Here is a 20,448-nt window from a genome sequence, read left to right as displayed (position 1 = left end):
AAAAAAAGCCTCTGCAGATCAAGCAACTCAGCTGGGATCGTCAGAGCCTTTTGAAAGCATTTTTTTACAACCTCTAAGAGGTTGTAGAAAAAATGGTTTTAAAAGTAAAAAAAAAAAAAATTGGCCACACCCACCCAGTCACATTACCCCCCCACAAGCCACGCCCACAGAACCAGTAGTAACAAATTTTAGATTTCACCACTGATCCTTCCCCTGGAGTGGGGTGGGAATGGAGATTTTGCAATATCCTTCCCTTGTCATGCCAAGCCACACCACGCCCACCAAGCCACGCCCACAGAACTGGTAGTAAAAAAGTTTGAATTCCACCACTGGTTTATTGGCGTGTATCATGGATTAACTGGCTTTGAAAAAGGCTTGACTTTCCAAACAGTAACCAAACCAAGAAATGTTAACGGCTTCCAAAAGCCATTTGACAAGAGTCAACCATATTTTGAAGACAGTTCTTCAAATATAAGCTACACTTGCAGACATGCAAGTTGCCAGAGTTTATACAAAGAAACACTGTTCAGAAGTTAAAAACCATTTCCACTTACAACACCAGCACGCCTAAGATAAAGTTGGCATCAATGATGCTAGAAAGATCCAACCAAAACACAGACATCACTGAATTTAGTTACTCCAAAGTAGAGGCATCTAAAAGTTGTTGGGATCAGCAAGATAGCCTAGAGATCATACCAATATGAAAAATATCTAAGTTTACTTTGAAAACTGTCTCTGCCAATAATCACCCTTACTGTCCCTCAACACAGAACTAAATGACTGCTCATCTAACAAGCAGAAGAATTACACCAATATGTGTGGATTCCAGTTCAGGGTGAACAGTAATCTTCAGTTTTGCTTTGCTGCTTGATTGATGATGTCCCAGAGCCAACAGCAACATTGCACACTGTTAGAAACACATGCTAATCGGAAACTATGACTTAAATGCCTATAAACAACATTTAGCTGGATTCAGAGTTTAAAATGTATTAAACAGCTTTCAGAGCATTGTTTAATAAAAATACATATGTGTTAGAGACTTGCTGTGTACAAAACAAGATCTGGAATTATTGCAGAACACTGACACATTTTATTTGCAATGATAACTGCCTCCGATTTCTAGACTTAAAGAACTGTACACCACATTTCTATCCTTTCGTGGGAGAATTTACCTGCTGTACAGGAGTGTATTTTACAGTGTGGGAATAATCATAGTTGTCAATGAAGTCCAAATCTTTGACAGCATCTCCTTCCATTGGTCCATTGAACTGGACATCCAGAGGGGCTTTCCCAGCACCTTTTGTGAACACAGTGAAGTGCGTGGGCTTTCCATTTTCCACACCTAGATAGATAAAGGATTGAAATTCATTACCTAGACATGTTCTACAAACCCTTTTTGGATAGAATCTTACAAATATCAAATTTAATTTTTCATACTCCAGATTTACTTATTTAACATGCATTTACGGGCCTTGACAAGGAATAGTTGTTTTTTACTATGACTGCAACCAACAAATAGCCAATTAAATAGTTGCCTAATAATCAAGCAGAAATCTTACCTGTTTTACCTAATCCAGGCCCTTCAGTTTTCACCTTGCTTGCATCATGTGATGGTTCCACTTTCACTCTGAAAGGACTTGTAGGAATTTCCTTAAGACAAACAAACAAAAAACTTGTCATTAGATGTAATAGCTTTTCAACAAAATGTCCAAAAATGAAAATATTTGTTTGTAGCCCATTTCTGAATATCCAGGAGATCAAAATAAACTAATCTTCTACTACAGCATTTTTTCTAGAAGCTTAGACAGCAATCTTTGTCCTATTTAATCTTAAGGCCATCCAAGTTTATTATATCAATTAAATTAAATAAAAGTCACTGTAGTTGTATACATTAGAACTAAGGCCAATTTTTATTAGATTACTTCTGTCAATCTGCCCCAAGTACATGTTTTTATTAAGACATAACATATTTGTGTATATTTTCAGTGTTGTAAGCTATTCTATATGCTGCAACTAAAGTAGGAGAATTAAATACATATTAAATATATCACTTACTACCATATACAGATACTTCAACAACTGATGGGACCCAATCTAGAACCAGTGTCTTGCAAGCTTTTGGACTTGTGCTGGAGGCCATCCTCGAGGAACATCTCTCTCTCCAGATTGTGGGCACACATTTTGGAGAGAGTAAAGTTCCCTAAAGATGAGCTCCAGCACAAGTCCGAAAGTTTTTAGGACTAAATCTCTGATCCTGATGACCAACTCAGATTGGATCCTGAAACATTATCCTTGGACATGTATATTTGCCCTCATTCATGGTATGATTACAATACAATACAACCACTAACCCAACTTTCCCTATCCAGATGGTTTTAGTCTTATACCCAGTATTAGAAACCAAACATCTGTGATATTTTAGGGACTAGAAATAAGGGTTGGCATCAAAAGCCTTATCAGATAATTACATACCTCTCCAGCAAACAGCACTTTAACAGTATAGCGCCCAGCTCCAGGCGGGTTGTATTTCACGGTAAATGTATCATTAGCATTGTGAATGATGCCAAAATCTATATCTTGCTCTTCTTCGTTTATTACATGAGCATCACACTTGATGCCCACACTCACATCACCTGGAAAGAAACAATTCACTAGAAATTGTATTGACAATTGTCCCCCTTTGCTGCTTAAATATTTCTTCCTTAAAATACACTGTTTCTATCAGCCACTAGAATGAGAGAGCACATCCACCTAAAAGCAACATTGTGGGAAGCAAGCATTCTTTTTTAACAGCATTTCAGCTTAATTTTCTAACAGGATTACTGAGAAGGGTGGGAGGGGGTCACTACTCAGCAATTTGCTATACCAATCTGTTTTTACCTTCGCCTGCTTCTGTACAGTCCACAGTGAAATGAGTAGGTTCGTTAGCTTTCAGACCATTTCTTGCCACCCCTGGTCCGGTAACTTTCACCTTCTGAGGATGACTGCCTTGTCCTATCTGGACCTAGGTGGCATATATTTTCAAAATGTGAACTTAATAAATACAGATTAAGCACTTTAGAATATTCAACATTAGTCAGACAATCCTTTTAAGTTTCTTCTACTGACATTCAACATGTGGTTTTATGTATTTGTTGAATCTGTTCTCCAAGAACTCAAAGCGGACATGCATCTTCTTTTCCAACAATCCTCTGGGAATGGACTGAGGGTGGACCCTAGATCTTTCTGGCTCCAATCCAACATGTCAGTCACACAGGAGAGACTAGGGCCTAGTTAGTTATTATTTAGTTTTCAAAGTGACCAACTGGAAACCTCTGAGGTGCCCATGTGGGCCCAAAGAGAAATTAAAAGAACACTGGTCCAAAAACAGTTTCTTCATCTTAATCCAATTTTCCCACTTCTAATCTGCGTATTCCTAATCTCATTTTAGAATAGGAGTAAAACTAAGATTTATTCAGAAATACATAAAAATGCTAAATGTTTATAAATATTGAGTATCAGAGTACAACAAAGGAAAAATTAGAAGGTGAATATTTATTATATATTTATAATAATATATATTATTATCAGTTTTAATTGAATTCGGATTTAATTGGGTTGTTTTAAATTTTGGGCCAAAATTATTTAATTGTTTTTTAAACTGTTTTTAAATTTTATATGCTATGTTTTATCTCGGCTGTACATCGCCCTGAGTCCTGCAGGAGAAGGGTGGTATAAAAATAAAATAAAATAAAAAATAAATAAAATAAATAAATTATATTTTAGCATTTTTTTAAATGATGTTTTTAAATGACAAAATAGTGGACCTAGACACTCAGTTCAGAGATTCAAAAAGATCTCTAAAATCTTTTTCTTTATTGTTAAAAATAATGTAATTTTATGGTTGTACTGTACAACTCTAGTTACTTTGTCCTCTTACTATCTTGGCATCATTTTTTTTTCTTTTCACCTTTTTTTAAAAATGTGATGAATAAAAATGACTTTAAAGGAATAGGATTCAGCTTTTGCTTTCAAGTAAGAATCTAATCTTGCAAAAGGTATCAGGAAGCACATTGCAATTGGAAAACAAGCAGCTAGAGATATTTAAGCACTTTGCTACTTACTCTGCAAGGACTGTTAGGGACATTTGCTCCTCCCCAAGTAACAGCAATGGTATGCTTGATAGGTTTTGTTGGAATGTAAGAACAGGCATAGATGCCATCAGGCTTGCTCCTTGTTTGAATATCAATAGGATTTCCATCAGCATCCTAAAAAAGGGAAAAGCCAACTTGCGTTCCATTAAAGCTGCTAAAAATGAACTCAGTTTTAACATTAGTTGTACATATAGTCATGTAAAGGGTGGCAGATACACAGTTTAACTTAATCAGTAAACTTAGGCCTTCCTTTTATGGAACTTCTGTTCTCCATATATTTGTGCTCGTTCTGCTGCAGCTGGATTATCTCTTCCCCACTATGATCAAATACCACCAACTGCCCTGTGGAAATGACTCCAGGAAAGTGAAGCACTGGGATCAGTTCTCCAGAGCTTATGGAAAGGATCTTGACTTCTATTTTCATTATGCTCACTACTTCACGTTCAATTGTTATTACCTATCCTGAAAGTATTTCTAAATTGAAAGGCAGAAGAAGGTAGCATATTGAACTTTATTTCCAGTCTATTATTTTCTTTCCATTTAGAAATAAGATGTAGATTGCATGCCAAACACTTATGTGCTGAAAAAGCAGGTGGTGGAAGAGTTCACTTATCTCCTCCACCTTCAATAATGAAGCAAAATCATGAAGAATTGCTGTAACTCACTCTATCCTCAATATAGCAAGTTCTTCATGCTTCCTCTTCATTAGACCATCAAATAAAAATTATCAGTCAGCCTACTTTTAATCAATGAATTCTAGTTACCGTATTTTTCAGTCTATAAGATGCACTCCCCCCTAAAAAAAAATTGGGTGGAAATGTCTGTGCATCTTATAGAGCGAATATTGCCAAAGCCCCGCCCACTCACCAGCCCCCACCTTTCGGCCTCTGCCTCCTAGCAATTTGCCTCCTTGCAGCAAAAAGCCTGCTCAGCTTCAGCACAGCCTGATTTAACACGAGCAGCTGATTGGCGGCTGGATTGGATCAGGCTCCCCGAATACCGCCAATCAGCTGTTTCAGGCTGCGGGGACCGCCGTTGCCCATCGCCACCTCTGCGCATCCCATTTTCTGCCTCTGCGCATCCCATTTTCAGCCTGTTCCAGGCATCAGGGATTGCCGCTGATCGCTGCCTCAGTGGCGTCAGCACCACCACTGACAGTACTTAGCAAGTGGTTTAGATTACCTTGATTGAGGGGCAAATTGGTTCTCAGTGAGGGACAGAAAACTCACATCATTGTAATAAAGATGTGTGCCAAATCAAGTATTTTCAAATATAGAGATGGGGTAGGCCCTTATGATGTACTCTTTAAACATTACAGCCCCATTACATTTAAGAAACTTATGAATATTGCCAAGAATTTGTGTTTATAATTCAAGATGACTAAATGGATAACACTACATGGATTAGGAGTGAATGCTGCTTGGATCTTTGGCCTTACTTGTGCATATATCTTCAGAGGAGCATTCCCAGCTTCCTTTGTATCAACTACAAAGTCTGCAGGGTTGTTCACAATGCAGCCAGTTTTTTCAAGCCCTTGGCCATAAGCTTTTACCTAGAAAAAGATTAGCAAGATATAAGGTGAGAGAATAGGCCAGGATGCCTTTATAGTCCTTTATACTACTAACACTGCATTGTCCCAAGTTTGCTCTTCACATCCAGTCTTAAAGCTTGCCTGATTGACTTAAGTATTAAAAATAAATATGCTTTTATTAAATGCTCAAGGGAGCAACTTACAATGCAAATGAAGCATACGCAACATGCATTTCTATTTATACATTCTTCCATCAAATAAGTTTCTCAAGGATTACATTTCTAAAGTTAACCTGGAACAGAGGCTGGTACCTATTATTCACATACTAGCCAAGGAGAGGCAGAAACAAAGAATTTTTTAAAAAAAGAAATATTATGAGATGATTCTTCATTTAGCATGTAACATAGATTGTCCTTATTTAAAAGACCCAATCCTGAATTTAACAATACAGTGATTAGTAAACTACTCAGGCCTCCGGCCTAATCTGATGGAATACCTCCAATCCCCAAAGCTACCAAATTCTTACAATTTTTAAACTTTTTCAAAAGAAAAACTGTGAGTTCTGGCTGTGTGACTTTGGGTGTGTCACTCACTCTCAGCCCAGCCCAACTCACAGGAGGCAGGTTTATTAGGTAAATAATATTCGCTGCCTTGAATGATATATAAAAAGGGCAGAATCATCATCATCTCTTTGTATCCTTGCCTTGTCAGGGTTGAAATCTAAAGATGCTGGATGGATGTAAGCCATGTAAGGGCTATCTTTGATGTCTTCATCATCACACATAATGTGAACAGCATATTCACCAGGCTCTTTAGGCCAATATTTCACATCACATGAGCCATCATTCTGATCATCACATTCAATTTTTGCTTGCGATGGGCCTTCAATAGCAAAGCCTGAAAAAAAGATTTTAGCAGTTGTTAGAGGCACTCAAATTTAGGATTTTTAAGGCTGGGTATGAAGCTGCAATGTCATTAACAAGAGACTGCTGAATAAGCAATAGCTGGTTAGGCTCATACAATTCATTAATCATAGCTAAGAAAATGCCATATTTTAGAATAATATATAAACCCGGTCTAACCAAATATGTGAGCTTGATTATATCTGTTCAAAACCTATTTCCCCATCTACAACAGCAATCTCTCAAAGTTTTTGTTTCAGCTAATGTCTACAAGACCTCAATAGCTGGGATAACAGATTGTACCTAGTGATAACAGTTTGCTTAGCTTAGGTTTTGTGTGATGTCTGAACAGAACATTGTAGTTTATAAGCCATCATTTATTGTTTTGCATTTTGTCAGATCCCAGACACTTTGGCTGAGTCAACAAGCCATAGTTTAATGTGAATTCATTTAATCCATGCACTGCAGTGTAGTTCCATACCTGTAATCCACAGATCTAAGCATTAACATCTCCTAAGATTTTTGTTAGGATGTTCTTTCCTACCGTACTTTTATAATACTAGACTCTGTTTCAAGGCAAGGCTAATCATGTTATTATCTTGATAACCCTGAAGAAAAAAATGATTGGTCATTATTTACTGCTAATCTCTTTCAGATGAGAGTAGGGTATAGACCTATAATTGACATCAAAAGTACTGTGCAAAGCCAATTCCATTTAAATATAGTTAGAAGATAAGATTCAACCCATTAGTTCAACAACAGGAAATTCTTACTATTGAAATAATTAGACACCATCTATCATGTAACATCTGTTTTGGAAGAAAGCAGTGTAATGAGCCAGGTTATTACCTAGGGATCCAACTTCCGGACCAATGGATTCTACAATGAAGTCTGCTGATTTACCAACAACTCCTTCATGAAGGCCTGGCCCCCAAGCTCTTACTTTCTGAGGACCAGGTTCAGAACCGACTTGCACTTCAAATGGGCTAGGAGAAGAAAGTCAAATTAGGAAAAATGAAGAGGCAACAACCATGGGCACACATATATTTAATTCACATCTGTTTATTGAGAGAGAACAGTCAGTAACATATTGGAGCTATGAAGTTTCAGAAACAACCAAAAAGCTTACCAAACAATTTAAAGCAAAAATCTAATTCCATACCTAAGTCACCTCACAGGAGAGTTAAGATGAAACATCAAAGAAAACCATGTGGACACTCATTAGTATTTTCAAGAAAAGGGAGAACACAAAATTAAATTGGGAATTTGATGTGCTAAATGTCTTCCTGCTCCAAAGTCTTGTCTTTTTTTACTTGTTTCTTAGTACCTATTACTAAATTTAGGTTAGACTGGAAAGACAGGATATTCCTTTGTCCCACAGTAAAGCTGAGAACTAAAACTGAAACTGTTACCAAGTCAATGTACTTCCAACTCGCGTGATTTCAAAATAATTTACTATGGAATCACTTTCAATTACAACATATGAAATGTTTCAACTCACCTTTTTGGGATGTTGTGACCTCCCCAAGAAATTGTGACAATGTATTTCCCTGGGTTTACTGGGTAGTATTCAAATGCATATATTCCATCCATGAATTCCTTTTGTTTTACAAGTTCTTCCAAGCCTTCTGAAAAATATCATTAATTTAGCATTAGTCTTTAATAACTCCAGCCTATATTCTCTAGATATAGGTAATTGTATGTTTCAAGATCAATTGCCAAAAATGAAGTCATTTTTTCTTCTCATCCAAAAAGTGTTGCAAAGGGGAGAAACTACCCCATGTCATGTAATAAAGACAGCATAAACATTTCCAGAAGAATGTGATGAGTAAAAGTGTTACGTTACCATGCTTAATTCATTTCCCTATGTTATTCCTTAGTCTGCAACATTATGCATGTCATATGTGAAAACAAGGAAAGCTTAAGATTTGTCAGACCTCATGACCACAAATATTTGGGGAATGCCTACTTGATTTAGTTTTCTTGAGAGTCTAAATATTCTAAAGTTTGTTGATACAAGCCTATTGTCTTCACTATTGCACAGTTGGCAACATTTTTTAGCCAATGCTCAAGCAGTATTGTGTAAATATTACAACTCATTTTATCAAAGGCTCCCCAAAATCCATACTGATTTGTATGAAATTGAACTCCATTTGTTTAATTTGGAGGCCAGAAATCCCTTTCAAACCAGGCTATGTTCCCAAAATTTAAGAGCTGACTGCCACATAGATGATCTTTCAGTTCATTGCGATTTCCACACTGACGTAGTTTTGTTAAATTGAAGAATAAAAAAAATCATGATGTCTCAATTAAAAGACCCTAATTTGTTTGTGGTTTTCCACTCCAGGGAATATGTAAAGTGTAATGTTCTGAGTTATTTTTGTCATCAGTCTATAGACATATAGGAAAAAAATGACTGCTTTGAAAACCTGATATGATCACACCAGTTGCATTCGACATATGTAAACTATTTCAAGACTAGTTAAAAAGGTTGGCCAAATATAGCAAGGCAGGCTTGTTATGCAAATCTCTTCTGTTAATGTTCCTATCTGAAATTAACCTTGTAGGTTATCAACTTTTCCATAAGATACCGGTATCTCTTTCAAAAAGGTTGAGTAATTCCACCAAAAGTTGATTCATGTAGTGTGATTTGGTCTATACACACACACACACACACACACACACACACACACACACAGAGAGAGAGAGAGAGAGAGAGAGAGAGAGAGAGAGAGAGAGAGAGAGAGAGAGAGAGGGAATCTCAAGTTGGAGATAGAAAGTAGCTTCTCTCCTATAAGCTGGAGAATTGAACTTTGGCTGAAAGTATTCTGTCCATTTTGCATATCAGTGTTACTAGTATTTTGGTTTTTTTCAAGTTACGTTTTCCTACAAGTTTAGTCTTGTCATCGAATAAGGATTTTCCTGCATAGGCATTTTGGCCAAGAGCCTCATCAAATATATGATTCCATATCAAAGATTACAAAGCTTACATAGCGGGTTATGTAGTTCAAGTTAATTCTATATGAACATGTAAATAATATGTTATTTTAAGTCAAATTTGTGTTTTCCTGCTTCTATCCACATATTAAATAAATATCTCAGTGAAAAGTGGAGCTCTATTTCACTTCTAGAGTTCTCTTGAGAAGCAAAGTCAACATCCAGATAGCAGAATCAGGGGCTGATTGGAGTTATTTGCAAAAGACTCATATCACGGTGCAAAGCAATGCAAAAAAAAGAAAGAAAAGTTCAACACTTACTTGGTCCTTTTATTGCCACATGGATATCTCCACTCCCTGCGGCTTTAGTATCAACCTTGAAGTCTGCAGTTTCTCTGATCCTAACTCCTTTGGGTTGGAGGCCCCTACCACTGGCACGGCAGGCATTTGGATTGCAGGCTACAAGCAAATTGCAGACAGACATGAATGCAGTCTTTGATTCCTAAAGATATTTAATTTAACCAAGCCAGGCTGGAACAGCTTCTCTTGGCTTCCTTTAAGATGGATAAGACATTACATGAAATGCAAAACCTGAATACCATTTTGTAGTCTTAAGAAGCCTGTTCTTGGTTAAAGTCTTTACTTTGTACACATACAAATATACTGAATATTAATAAGCCTTTTGTCAATGGTTGCAATAAAACAGCTATGTATTTGAAACAGTAAAAGGCAATCAAATGCTCCCATTTCTAAAGTTCCAATTTTAAAAGCATGAAGCTTTCTAGCTTAAGCAAATTTTCAGAATCAGTTTCAAGTGTTTTGAAAGAGGAAAGGAAGAATAGGAGACAGAAAGTACAATATAATAGAAGAGTTCCATAGAAATTAACCAAATAATCCAGGCAAGCCCACCACAGAGATGTGCTTGGAACAGGAAATTCTAATATAGCGGGAAAGAAACATGCAAGTGGTTTTCAAATATTACTAGATATATTGGAATAATTAATAGACAGAAACTTTAGGGGGGATAGAAGGCAGTTTAGAAAAGATCAAGCCAGGGGCATTTTGTGGCAGAGGAAACATTTAAAATGTTGAGGACATATGATGGAGGTTCTAACAAAGCAGTCCCATGGGGAAGGCCTGTCTAGTAAATTGTTGAGGGGTGCATAGTTAATCATATCAAGATATCCTCTGATACTCCAAATTACTTTTTCCTAAGTGTGCACAATTCTAAACATAGAACTTTGCTGCAGCTATTAGCTGCTTTTATTTTTGCAAGAATGCCTTAAAATGTCATAGCTAAAAGCTGACTCGCTGCTTGAAGAATATGCTAATTTTCCATTTATTTGTTCTTATTGTTTTTATTTAAAGAATTAAAAAAATTCAAGAGACAAAGTATTTGGCAGACACTATATTGCTTCTCCCTGGCTTAAGTTAAGAACCTACCTATCATCATTTATCTAATCGTGATATTGCAGCTTTTCTAAACATACCCCAGGCATCTTGCAATAGCCTAATTCAGTACATATCTTTCTGCAATCAGCCACTTTTTCTTTGAGGGTATTCGCATATACTCCACAGCAACTACTCTGACCATGCATGTATAGCATCTCACTTTTCCTAAACGTTTTTTTCTATATGCATTAGCTGTTCTTTGCCTGTTTGCTCACTGTAGCAGAATAAAGATATGAACAGCAAGCTAAAGCTTAAATCCAATTGATAATTTTCTATTTTCAAGTCTCCTACAACCAAGTTAGCTATTTGCAGTAAGGCAGTCCAACCTCTTGAAGACTGCTTGCAAGAATCTCCCTAATCTGAGAAATTGCTTGCAACATTCTGAAGCATTTCTTTAAATTGCAAATTTACAGAATAGATTTCCAGGGATAAAAAAGGCAACACATACATGGTCACCCTGAACACATCTTACCGACAAGAGCTTGCTCAACTAGGAAGTCAATAGCAGTGAAGTCCAACTTCCCACAAATTGAGAGTGGCTCAGGAGAAGTAAGCAGAGGTCTGAAAGCACAGGAGTAGGCAAGGATGGAATAGAAAGCCAGTATCATTTCAGAAGGGAAAAAAAGAGTTATGATAAAAAAATAAAGAAAATATAGCGGGTTTAAGAAATATAGCAAGAAGGTACTCTACTGGAGAAGTGCCAGAAAGAAAAACAGGACCATTTAGAATGGCAGATCAATTATATTTAGTTAGTAAAGAGTTTTCAAGGAATAATTTAATCACTCTTCACCAAGCCAGAAGGTTGATAATTTTTAAAAAATTAGCTTGCATTTGTAATTTTTTTAAAAAAAAAAATCTGTATTCATTTAAATGCCAATATGAATATGCATATAATATTTCATCCATCTCTAAAACATACCTTCACCAACAAGAATACCCCAAGGACTCTTTGGAACATGCTCTCCAGCAAATACTACTTTTACAGTGTGAGGACCAGCTTGAAGAGGCTTATAAACACAGCGGTGAACTTGATTTCCTTTGTCTTCTACCATAACCTCAGCAATGTTCGTTCCTTGAGGATCTTCAACCTCTACGCCTATATCACCAACACCAGCACCTAGAAGACAGAAAAGATAAGCTCAAAATGTAGCTTCCATAATTAACCATATAGCTAGAGGCCAATTATATAGGGGAGACAAGGGAAATGCATCATAATATTAAAAAATCAATTAGTAAGGAAGATGAAAGTTATACAGGATTAATAGGATTTTAATATGATGCAATTTCGCCTTCAGGGGCATCCGATTTATTGCAAATATTCAACATAATGTATTTGACTGAAGCCATAAAATCTGAAAATAAAAATAAATTTGGCAGAGTTGAAAGATGCTTTCTACAACCCTAATATCTGAGACCAAAAAAAAGCTAGAATTTAAAAAAAAAACTATTTTTCCAACTAGGTATTTCTAAAATCATTTAGGTCAAAAGCAGCAAATGTTTCTTCTGCAACATGGCCTAAGACATGCATCCTGATTGGGAAATCTTTGGTATCTTTAGCAAAGGAAAGATAACTACAAATTAAGTTTCCATGCAAAGTTCATCAGCAACAAAACGCCACACCTAGTTACTTCATCATCTAGCAGACTGTGGAGAAACATTAGCCAAGTCAACGATGCAATTCAAAAAGAACACCAATTCAAAACGCTTACTACAAATAAATTGTAAATATGGCAGAATTAATAGAAATGGTCAGATTGACCTGGCCAGTCAAGGATAAAACAATAAAAACTTTAATAAAAGACTGGAAAACTTTTGTGAACTTTTTTTGCTGAAATTGGAAAATCTTTCATCTGAGGAAAGATTTCTGAACACAAAGGTTTAATCTAAAGTAGACTGCAGAATCCATGACCTCTAAAGGCCTGTTCATATGTTCTCCCAAACTATAGTTTTCAATGTTACTATATTAAAGAAACAATGAATAGTCTTATTAACCTTATCTTATTGTTAAACAAAATTTTAATTTCTACAAAAATCTTAATTGCTTCATCTTCAAATGTGCAAATGAAGGGTTCAGATATCAAGCCATTTCAGTTTGCTACAGCTTATTACAATATGTCATTATACACAATTTTAAAATATTCCTACAAATTTGTTTAGTCCACCTCACCTGCTGTGTAGATGTCAAAATAAGTAGGCTTATTAGCTATATTTCCTGTTGTTTCCAAGCCTGGACCTTTGGCTGTTACTTTACTGGCATCTCCCTGGGCTTTATCAACATCCACTTCAAATGGACTCTTTGAAATATGCTGGCCAGCAAACAGAACTGTAACCTAAAAAAAAAAAAAGAATGTTCACATTAGATATAATAGACTACTGCAATGCATTTGGCAATTGATGGAAAATGTGATGGACCATCTCCTGGCCAATGAAAGTTGCTATGGTCACATAGCATTGAAGTATCTCCAAAGCCATCTCTTTCCATAACCAGCTCATCCAAATTGCTTATCTTAAAAAGACATGTTTAAAGTCCCTGCCATTCAAGGGGATGTAGACAGTGTTTCTGTGTTGAGGAGCCTTTTCTTAGAAAAGACTCCATCCCCATCCCCAAGGTTTGCCTGGTGCCCATTGTCCTGTATTTTAGAAAGGTAATGAAAACGATGCCTCTGGAGGGTGATTATTGTCAGTAGAAAAAGTCACCATTGAGAGGAAAATAGAGTTAAGGAAGCATCAGCATGGTGCTTTGAAATGAGCACAGGGATGCTGCTAGAGCAGGGGTATCAAACCCAAGGCCCACAGGGTGCTTAGATCTGGCCTGCAGGGGCATCCTGGAAACTGTGAGGGACTGGCCCATGGTGCCTCTGCCAGCGAAAACAGGCTCCCAAGCTCCATTTCTGGCTGTGATGGCCTCCTGCAAACCTCTGCCAGCGAAAACGGAGCTCAGGAAGGCTGCCCTCCTGAGCTCCGTTTTCACTGGCAGAGGATTGCAGGAGGCCTTCGTAACCAGAAACGGAGCTCGGGAGCCTGTTTTCACTGGCAGAGCACTTGGGCTGCCACAGGTGCCCCTGACATGAGTGACATCAAGCAGGCCACACCAACTCTGGCCACATCCACCCCGGCCCCCTGAGGTCAAACACAAGCCTGATGCAGCCCTCAATGAAATCGAGTTTGACACCCCTGTGCTAGAGTCTCCTTAACTCAAATGTGTATTTTCTTGGGACATAACTTCTTCAAAGATGAATTAAGAGATGCAGTTTGCACCCATATAACCTCTAAAGCAAATTTTTGGGTATGGATCTGAAGCACTGAAAATCCCTGAGTAAAATCTATATCAAAATTAATATGGTTACATGACTGTATTGTCATGTATCATATTTTTTGCATTTCCTTCCAGTTTACATCAAAAAATACCCACCGTTAATACTGGATTCACTTAACAACCAAGGGATTCGCTTAACTACTGCGATAATTCACTTAATGACTGCTCCAAAAAAGGGGCATAAAATCAGTCTTGGTCACCTGGTGACCCACTTAACAACCCACATGACTTACAACCATAATTCCATGTTCAATTACAATTGTAAGTTGAGAATTACTTAGAGACATGGCTGAAAAGACATTTAATAGTTTAAATAATAGCGGTTGAGGGGACTCTAAACAAATCAAAACCTTCACAATTTGTTTGGGCCAAACTTCACGAAGCCCCAGAAATATAAGATAAAAGTTTTTGGTTTTGCTTCCATGAGATGCTTCATAATTGGTAGACCAAACTATCAAGATGCTGGGGTAGCAAATGTATATTCCAGAAGGAGGAGTTGTTGTGAAACATAACTATTGCTGCAACCACCATACATTTGCAAAAAATATTTCTCAGTTCTAGTTTTCCTCCCTACATACAAAGTCTTCAAATTGCCTTACCTTGTGAAGACCTGTAACTTTCGGCAAGTACTGAACAGCAAATGTCTTGTTCTTGTCATTGTCAGGTGTCACTTTGGCCTAAAATGGAACATTAGTTCAATATTTTCACTAAGAATTGCAATTATTTCCTGGTATCTAAGCTTAAAATAGCACCTTTGGAAAATGCTCCTCCACAAGAAATGTTTACTTCACTGTATGTCTTTCATCCAAACAAGCAGAAATTCTTCCAATGAAACAGAGGCCTCCATTAGAGCATCATTATAGAAGATGACATGAAAAAGCCACTCTTAATTTTCTAGTTAGAGAAGTTTCTAATACTGTTTTGTAACGCAACAGACAAGGCAAAATTTATTTACTGGATTCATACTCTAGTCTAAATTTCCATTGAAAATGCCACTCAGAGAAGCTAATAAAAGTAACAGAAGGATAATCAAAAATGCAAGTCAAACCTATGTCAAAGAAATCCATCAGTAAAGACTATGTAACACAAATTCATCTTAGCAATCAGACCAATCTATACATCAAAAGTGTATTGAAATAGATATGATTTTGCCTAGCAACAAAGGGTGTAAGCTCTCCTATTATAAACCCTAAATGGTTTAGGACCTGTCTGAAAAAAATATTTTCCATTATGAACATGTCTAGATATTAAAATATTTGGGAGATCTATTTGGCCTCCAGTTTCCCTGCCTTTAGAACAGCCAAACACATCTCTTTTTCCATTATTTTAATAGTTAATTTTCACATTCATTTTTGCACCTTCCTCTGTTTTTGATATACTGTATTCTAACTGTGTAGCTGTTCTAAAAATTCAGACAATTGACATAAAAACTGAATAAATAAATAGCTTAGTACCTGAACTGCAGATATCAAGGAGTGAATCCCAGTTCTTATGCACGCACTCTTTTAGTCAAACTATGGTCCCATGAAACTCATTTTAAATAAATACACTCATGCAAGTTCATCATTTTCCAATTACAAGAAAATAATCTGAAGCAATTGTTCATTCTACCCAAGATCCCTCAATAAGCACACCTCTTCTCTGTTTCCTTCTGGATCTTCTATGAAAACCATTACTTCACCTTGACCAGCACTGATAGTATCAACGGTGAAATTGGCAGGTTGTCTGACCATATTTCCATGAGGTTCAATTCCTGTAAACACATTTGAAAAAAACCATGCTTATATGTAAAGATATTCATTTACTAAATCTTGATATGCTCTCACAATTAACACTGAATTAAATTATCATCACTAATCACCACAGGCAGACAACTTTATGGATGTCATTTAAGTTTGCTTGAGTGGCCAGCACTCAATTGAACTATTGAAAATAGTGGCCAGCAATCCCATAAATTTAGCTTTGCAATGCTCCAATACTCCTGAACCAGTAATTCCCATTCTTTTAATGTTTTCTTCTCCCTCACATATCTATGAGATTTCTAAAAACAAGTATTTATACAGTCTTCTACATACCCTTTGGTGTCCATAAAATACAAAAATTAGAGTGTAATTAGCACAAGAATAGCTGCTGAAAACTGCCTCCATATAATTTGAAGTGGGCATGCTCCTTACATCCACAGATTGTGATAGCTTTGTTCCTTAAAACACAGGCATGTTTCCATTGTCTTGGATTATTCTACCCTCAAAAAATCTTGTTTTTCTCCAGGGAGACCTATGTCCACTATTCTTTCCATTGTTTAGAAAATTCAAATGTTCCTCCAAAGAGTTTATAATATACAATAAACAAACCTATACATGTCTTTTTAAGATACACACATACAGAACTGTGTATGTGGGTAACTTTAAAAAAAAAATTCCTTCGGTGATGTGATCTTGCTTCAAATAATATCTATGACTTAGCTCTCTCCATGTTTTCATCTACTTTTTCAAGCTAGTTATATCTACCTGACAGTGATGGAATACAAAGTCTAGGGACTTAGACAATAATCTTAAATCTAGGGACATAGACAATAATCTGCTCAAGAATGTTGTGTAAAGAAACATTATAGATACAAAAATAATAGTCTCGCTGAACTGGTTCTGACAGGATTGGGGAATTCATATGAAAGTAGGAGTGCCTTTTGGACAATTTCCACATTTCTGAATGTTAGCAGTGCACCAAATGAACACATGAAATATAGATGTTTGGCTACGTAGTAAAAATCAACTAGCTCTTTCATCAGAGTTATAAATATACCAAGTGTTGCCTATTTATTATTTTAAATTTATTATAGCTGCCAATTCCAATAGTGTCTGCACCGTGTAACAAACAAATAAAAATCTATAAAAACATATGAAACTTAAAACCAGACAGACAAATTCAAACAAAACAAAACAGGGCTCCAAAAAAAACCAAACCACAATACATTAACGCCAGTCCAGGGGCCAAAACCAGATTACGTAGCACCTTACCTCTGCCATATGCTCTTGCCTTCTTTGGATTAAGTTTAGGTTTCAAGGGAGCACCTGGTTTCAGCTTTGCTTTGGGGAACTGTGACAAATAAGTCATTACAGAGTGTTCGTCCACATCAGGATGTATGATTTCTTCAGGAGCGATGACCTAAAAAACCATTAAAGGACAGTGTTAAGTGGGCCTTCATCTTCCTTGCCAACATTCCTGCTCCTTAACTATTTGCTTAGGTTTGGAACGATGGTTAACTAAATGCATTAATGAAGGGAAATAACCTTTTCAAAAATGTACATAAGATTCTAATCTACCTATAAAATGATACTATTACTATCATTCAAAATTGAGGAAGTGTTACCAGTTTTACTATACATTTTTAATAACCCATTATTTGAGGAAGTTCAGTGGAATGTTCTGCTGGTTCCCATAGATGTTAAGTCTATATATTAACATGTTTAGATATCTCATCACTCCCAGAAAAAAGCAACTATCAATGGCATGATCTGAAATGTACATAAAAACATACAGAGTCTTTAATCTAGTTTAACACCATCTCACTCAGGTGCTATTTAAACATGTTGGATTACAGTGCAAACATTTCCAGCTAAGAAACATTTTTCTCAGATTTCTTTCTATGTTTCTATTTTTACAATAGAAAAAGAACTGGGCAGCTCTGTAGGCATTCAGATTGATTGCTATACACTGATAAGCTATGAAGTAACTGAATCCTTTTGTGAGCAGAATTAATCTGAAATTTTGACAGGGACAAAATGAATTTTAAAATGGAATTGGTACTATTTCTAAAAAATCATTATTATTATTATTATTATTATTATATTGAAAAATGAAGCCTTCAAATTCAAATACATTCTAAAGAAGCTTTCACAAAGTAGCCACTTCTATTTCATACAAGAAGTACATTACTTGCATAAACACATTATTGGATTAGTCACATTCCATATTCTGACAAGTGAATAATGTTGTTCCTAAACATTAATCAAATGTGGCTGTTTAGTTTATAGGCTACTCCTTAGATATACTGAAGCCGCTCCCTTTTCCATACCTGAGGGACACCTAACCAATCATCTGCTTGCTGCATAGCTTCACGAGCATTATTTACAGGCTTCTTAGGATCCCAATTTTCCCAGTCTGGGCAGAGACCTGAAGATAGGAATTAGGGAAAAGTTAAATCTCTGTCATTAAAGAAGCATGTACACTTAGCCAAAAAAAATTACTTGAGTGGCACCAACCATATCCTAAATTAGAAAGTGGCGATTGTCAGCCAAAGCTTTCAGTGCAGAGTTAAGCCCAAAACCCATCCACCCCACTTGGAAGGGGGGAAGGGGAAATTGCTTTTACAATATAACAAGTCTAAAGATTCCAAAGTTAGGCGTTTTTCAAGAAACACTGATGTCGATGGCAACCAGTACAGCCACTAATTTCTATGACTCTGATCAAGCACAAAGGTTTTCTTAAGTAAGAATACAATTTACATCATGATTGAAAAACAAGCTCTGAAAACTCATTCCATTGTAGCCTTAGCCATGAAAATCAGCTAGGTTGGGCCAGTCACTCTCTCTCAGCCCAACCCATTTCATAGGGTTGTCTTTGTGGGGAAAATAGGAGAAGGAAGGTATGTTGAATATGCTTACCGCCTTGAATTATTTGTAAAAATAATTAAAAAGGGGATTAGAGATAAATAAATAAAATAAATACACAACTCTCAAGGGTTTGGGGTTTTTTTGGTAGTCCCCAAAGAACCCAGCTGTCAAACATTAACAGCATGGTTCCCCATTATTTTGGAACAGAAAAATCAAAACAGTAGTGTACACCCTAAAGCTGTCTTTTTTAAAAAAAAAAAATTGTGACATCAAACACCAACACTGTAGAAAACAGTTCCGTTTACATAGCTCTACCCAACGTCTCCCACAGCTAGCAGTCCACAAAATGCTAAGTGCAAGTGCAGGTTACAAAAAAGTTATTTATGTCCAAAGCTCTGAGTTATTGCTATATGCGATGTAAAAAGAAAAACCACAGGAGGCTTACCTGGAGCACAGCTATCAACCAAGGCACCCAGTGCTTTTCCATCTTGCCAATTTTGGTTGAAGTTTGTTATTGGGAGATACGGGATTTTGTTCTGAATCCATCCCAACAGTCTCTGTTTAGGCGTTTGTTTCTTGGCATCATCATCTCCTTCATCTTCCCACACTGGCATAGAGATTGAATAATGGAGGATAAGGGTCCATACTAAGCCTAGGATTAGCTTCAAATTTCCATCAACAATAGCTTTACTATCTGAAAAGAGAAAAAGAATTGCCATTCCATTAAGTGTTGCGTTTATACAGGCAGCCCTCAGGTTAAGAACAAGTTGAATTCCTAATTTTGTATTTAACTTGAATTTGTTGAGTTCTTACTTGAGTTCTGTAAATCAGAACTCATACTTACAAAGAACCTCCTATTATTAAAAATGGCAGACAGCATTGTCTTTCCTCAATAGCAATAGCACTTAGACTTATATACTACTTTACAGTACTTTACAGCCCTCTCTAAGCAGTTTACAGAGTCACCATATTGCCCCCAACAATTTGGGTCCTCATTTTACCCACTTCGAAGGATGGAAGGCTGAGTCAACCTTGAGATTTGAATTGCCAAATTGCAGGCAGCCAGCAGGCAACAGAAGTAGCCTGCAGTACTGCACTCTAACCACTGCGCCACTGTGGCTCAAGCTGATGAACCACCGAAGCTGCACTATGCTTTCAGGAACTGCTGAAAACAGGCTACATATTAAAAAATACAGTGGTTTGTCCGCTTAGGGAAGGCGAATGCCATCCCCCATTTTTAGTAATAGGCAGCCCGTTTGTATCTATGGGTTGTCTTTAAGTGAGACGTTCTTAGCCCAGGGGTCTTTTCTGTATGTGAAAGAAGGTATTTAGTCTGCTATAATGAATCCCAGTCAGGAGCTCAGAATCCCAATGCGTGCATGTGGACATCACCATGACCACAGTCTCCTTTCTTGGCATCTGTCAAATCTCAATACCCATATTTCTGATTATTTAACTAAAATTATAAGGAAAGTGAGCACACTGCAAAGCCAAACACCAGCCTCAACCACAACCTTTATTTCCAGAAATAAACATCACATGGAGGCTTTCATAGAAAATAAAAAGCA

The 20,448-nt window shown here is 36.7% G+C and overlaps 1 protein-coding gene across 1 annotated transcript; it reads right to left on the bottom strand.

Annotated features, from left to right (window-relative positions):
• Window positions 1–793: 793 nt before the first annotated feature.
• On the bottom strand, window positions 794–19,599 carry LOC139326968 (filamin-B-like; the record flags this gene model as incomplete). Its single annotated transcript, XM_070956678.1, has 18 exons — window positions 19,326–19,599; window positions 18,343–18,440; window positions 17,285–17,432; window positions 15,905–16,023; window positions 14,870–14,947; window positions 13,122–13,284; window positions 11,874–12,071; window positions 9,824–9,961; window positions 8,068–8,194; window positions 7,416–7,552; window positions 6,368–6,561; window positions 5,572–5,685; window positions 4,104–4,247; window positions 2,881–3,004; window positions 2,473–2,633; window positions 1,560–1,650; window positions 1,173–1,342; window positions 794–907 (listed from the first exon to the last, which is right to left on the bottom strand). Coding segments are annotated over exons 1-18 (2,592 nt in total), but the record flags the coding sequence as incomplete, so codon positions are not given.
• Between the last annotated feature and the right edge of the window lie 849 nt (window positions 19,600–20,448).

The sequence above is a fragment of the Pituophis catenifer genome, unplaced genomic scaffold (genome assembly GCF_029215685.1).
Source record: "Pituophis catenifer annectens isolate HBS135680 unplaced genomic scaffold, rPitCat1.0.hap2 SCAF_429, whole genome shotgun sequence".
NCBI lineage: Eukaryota > Metazoa > Chordata > Lepidosauria > Squamata > Colubridae > Pituophis > Pituophis catenifer.
Note: the sequence above shows the minus strand (reverse complement) of the source record. Positions and strands in the feature narration are given on the sequence as shown.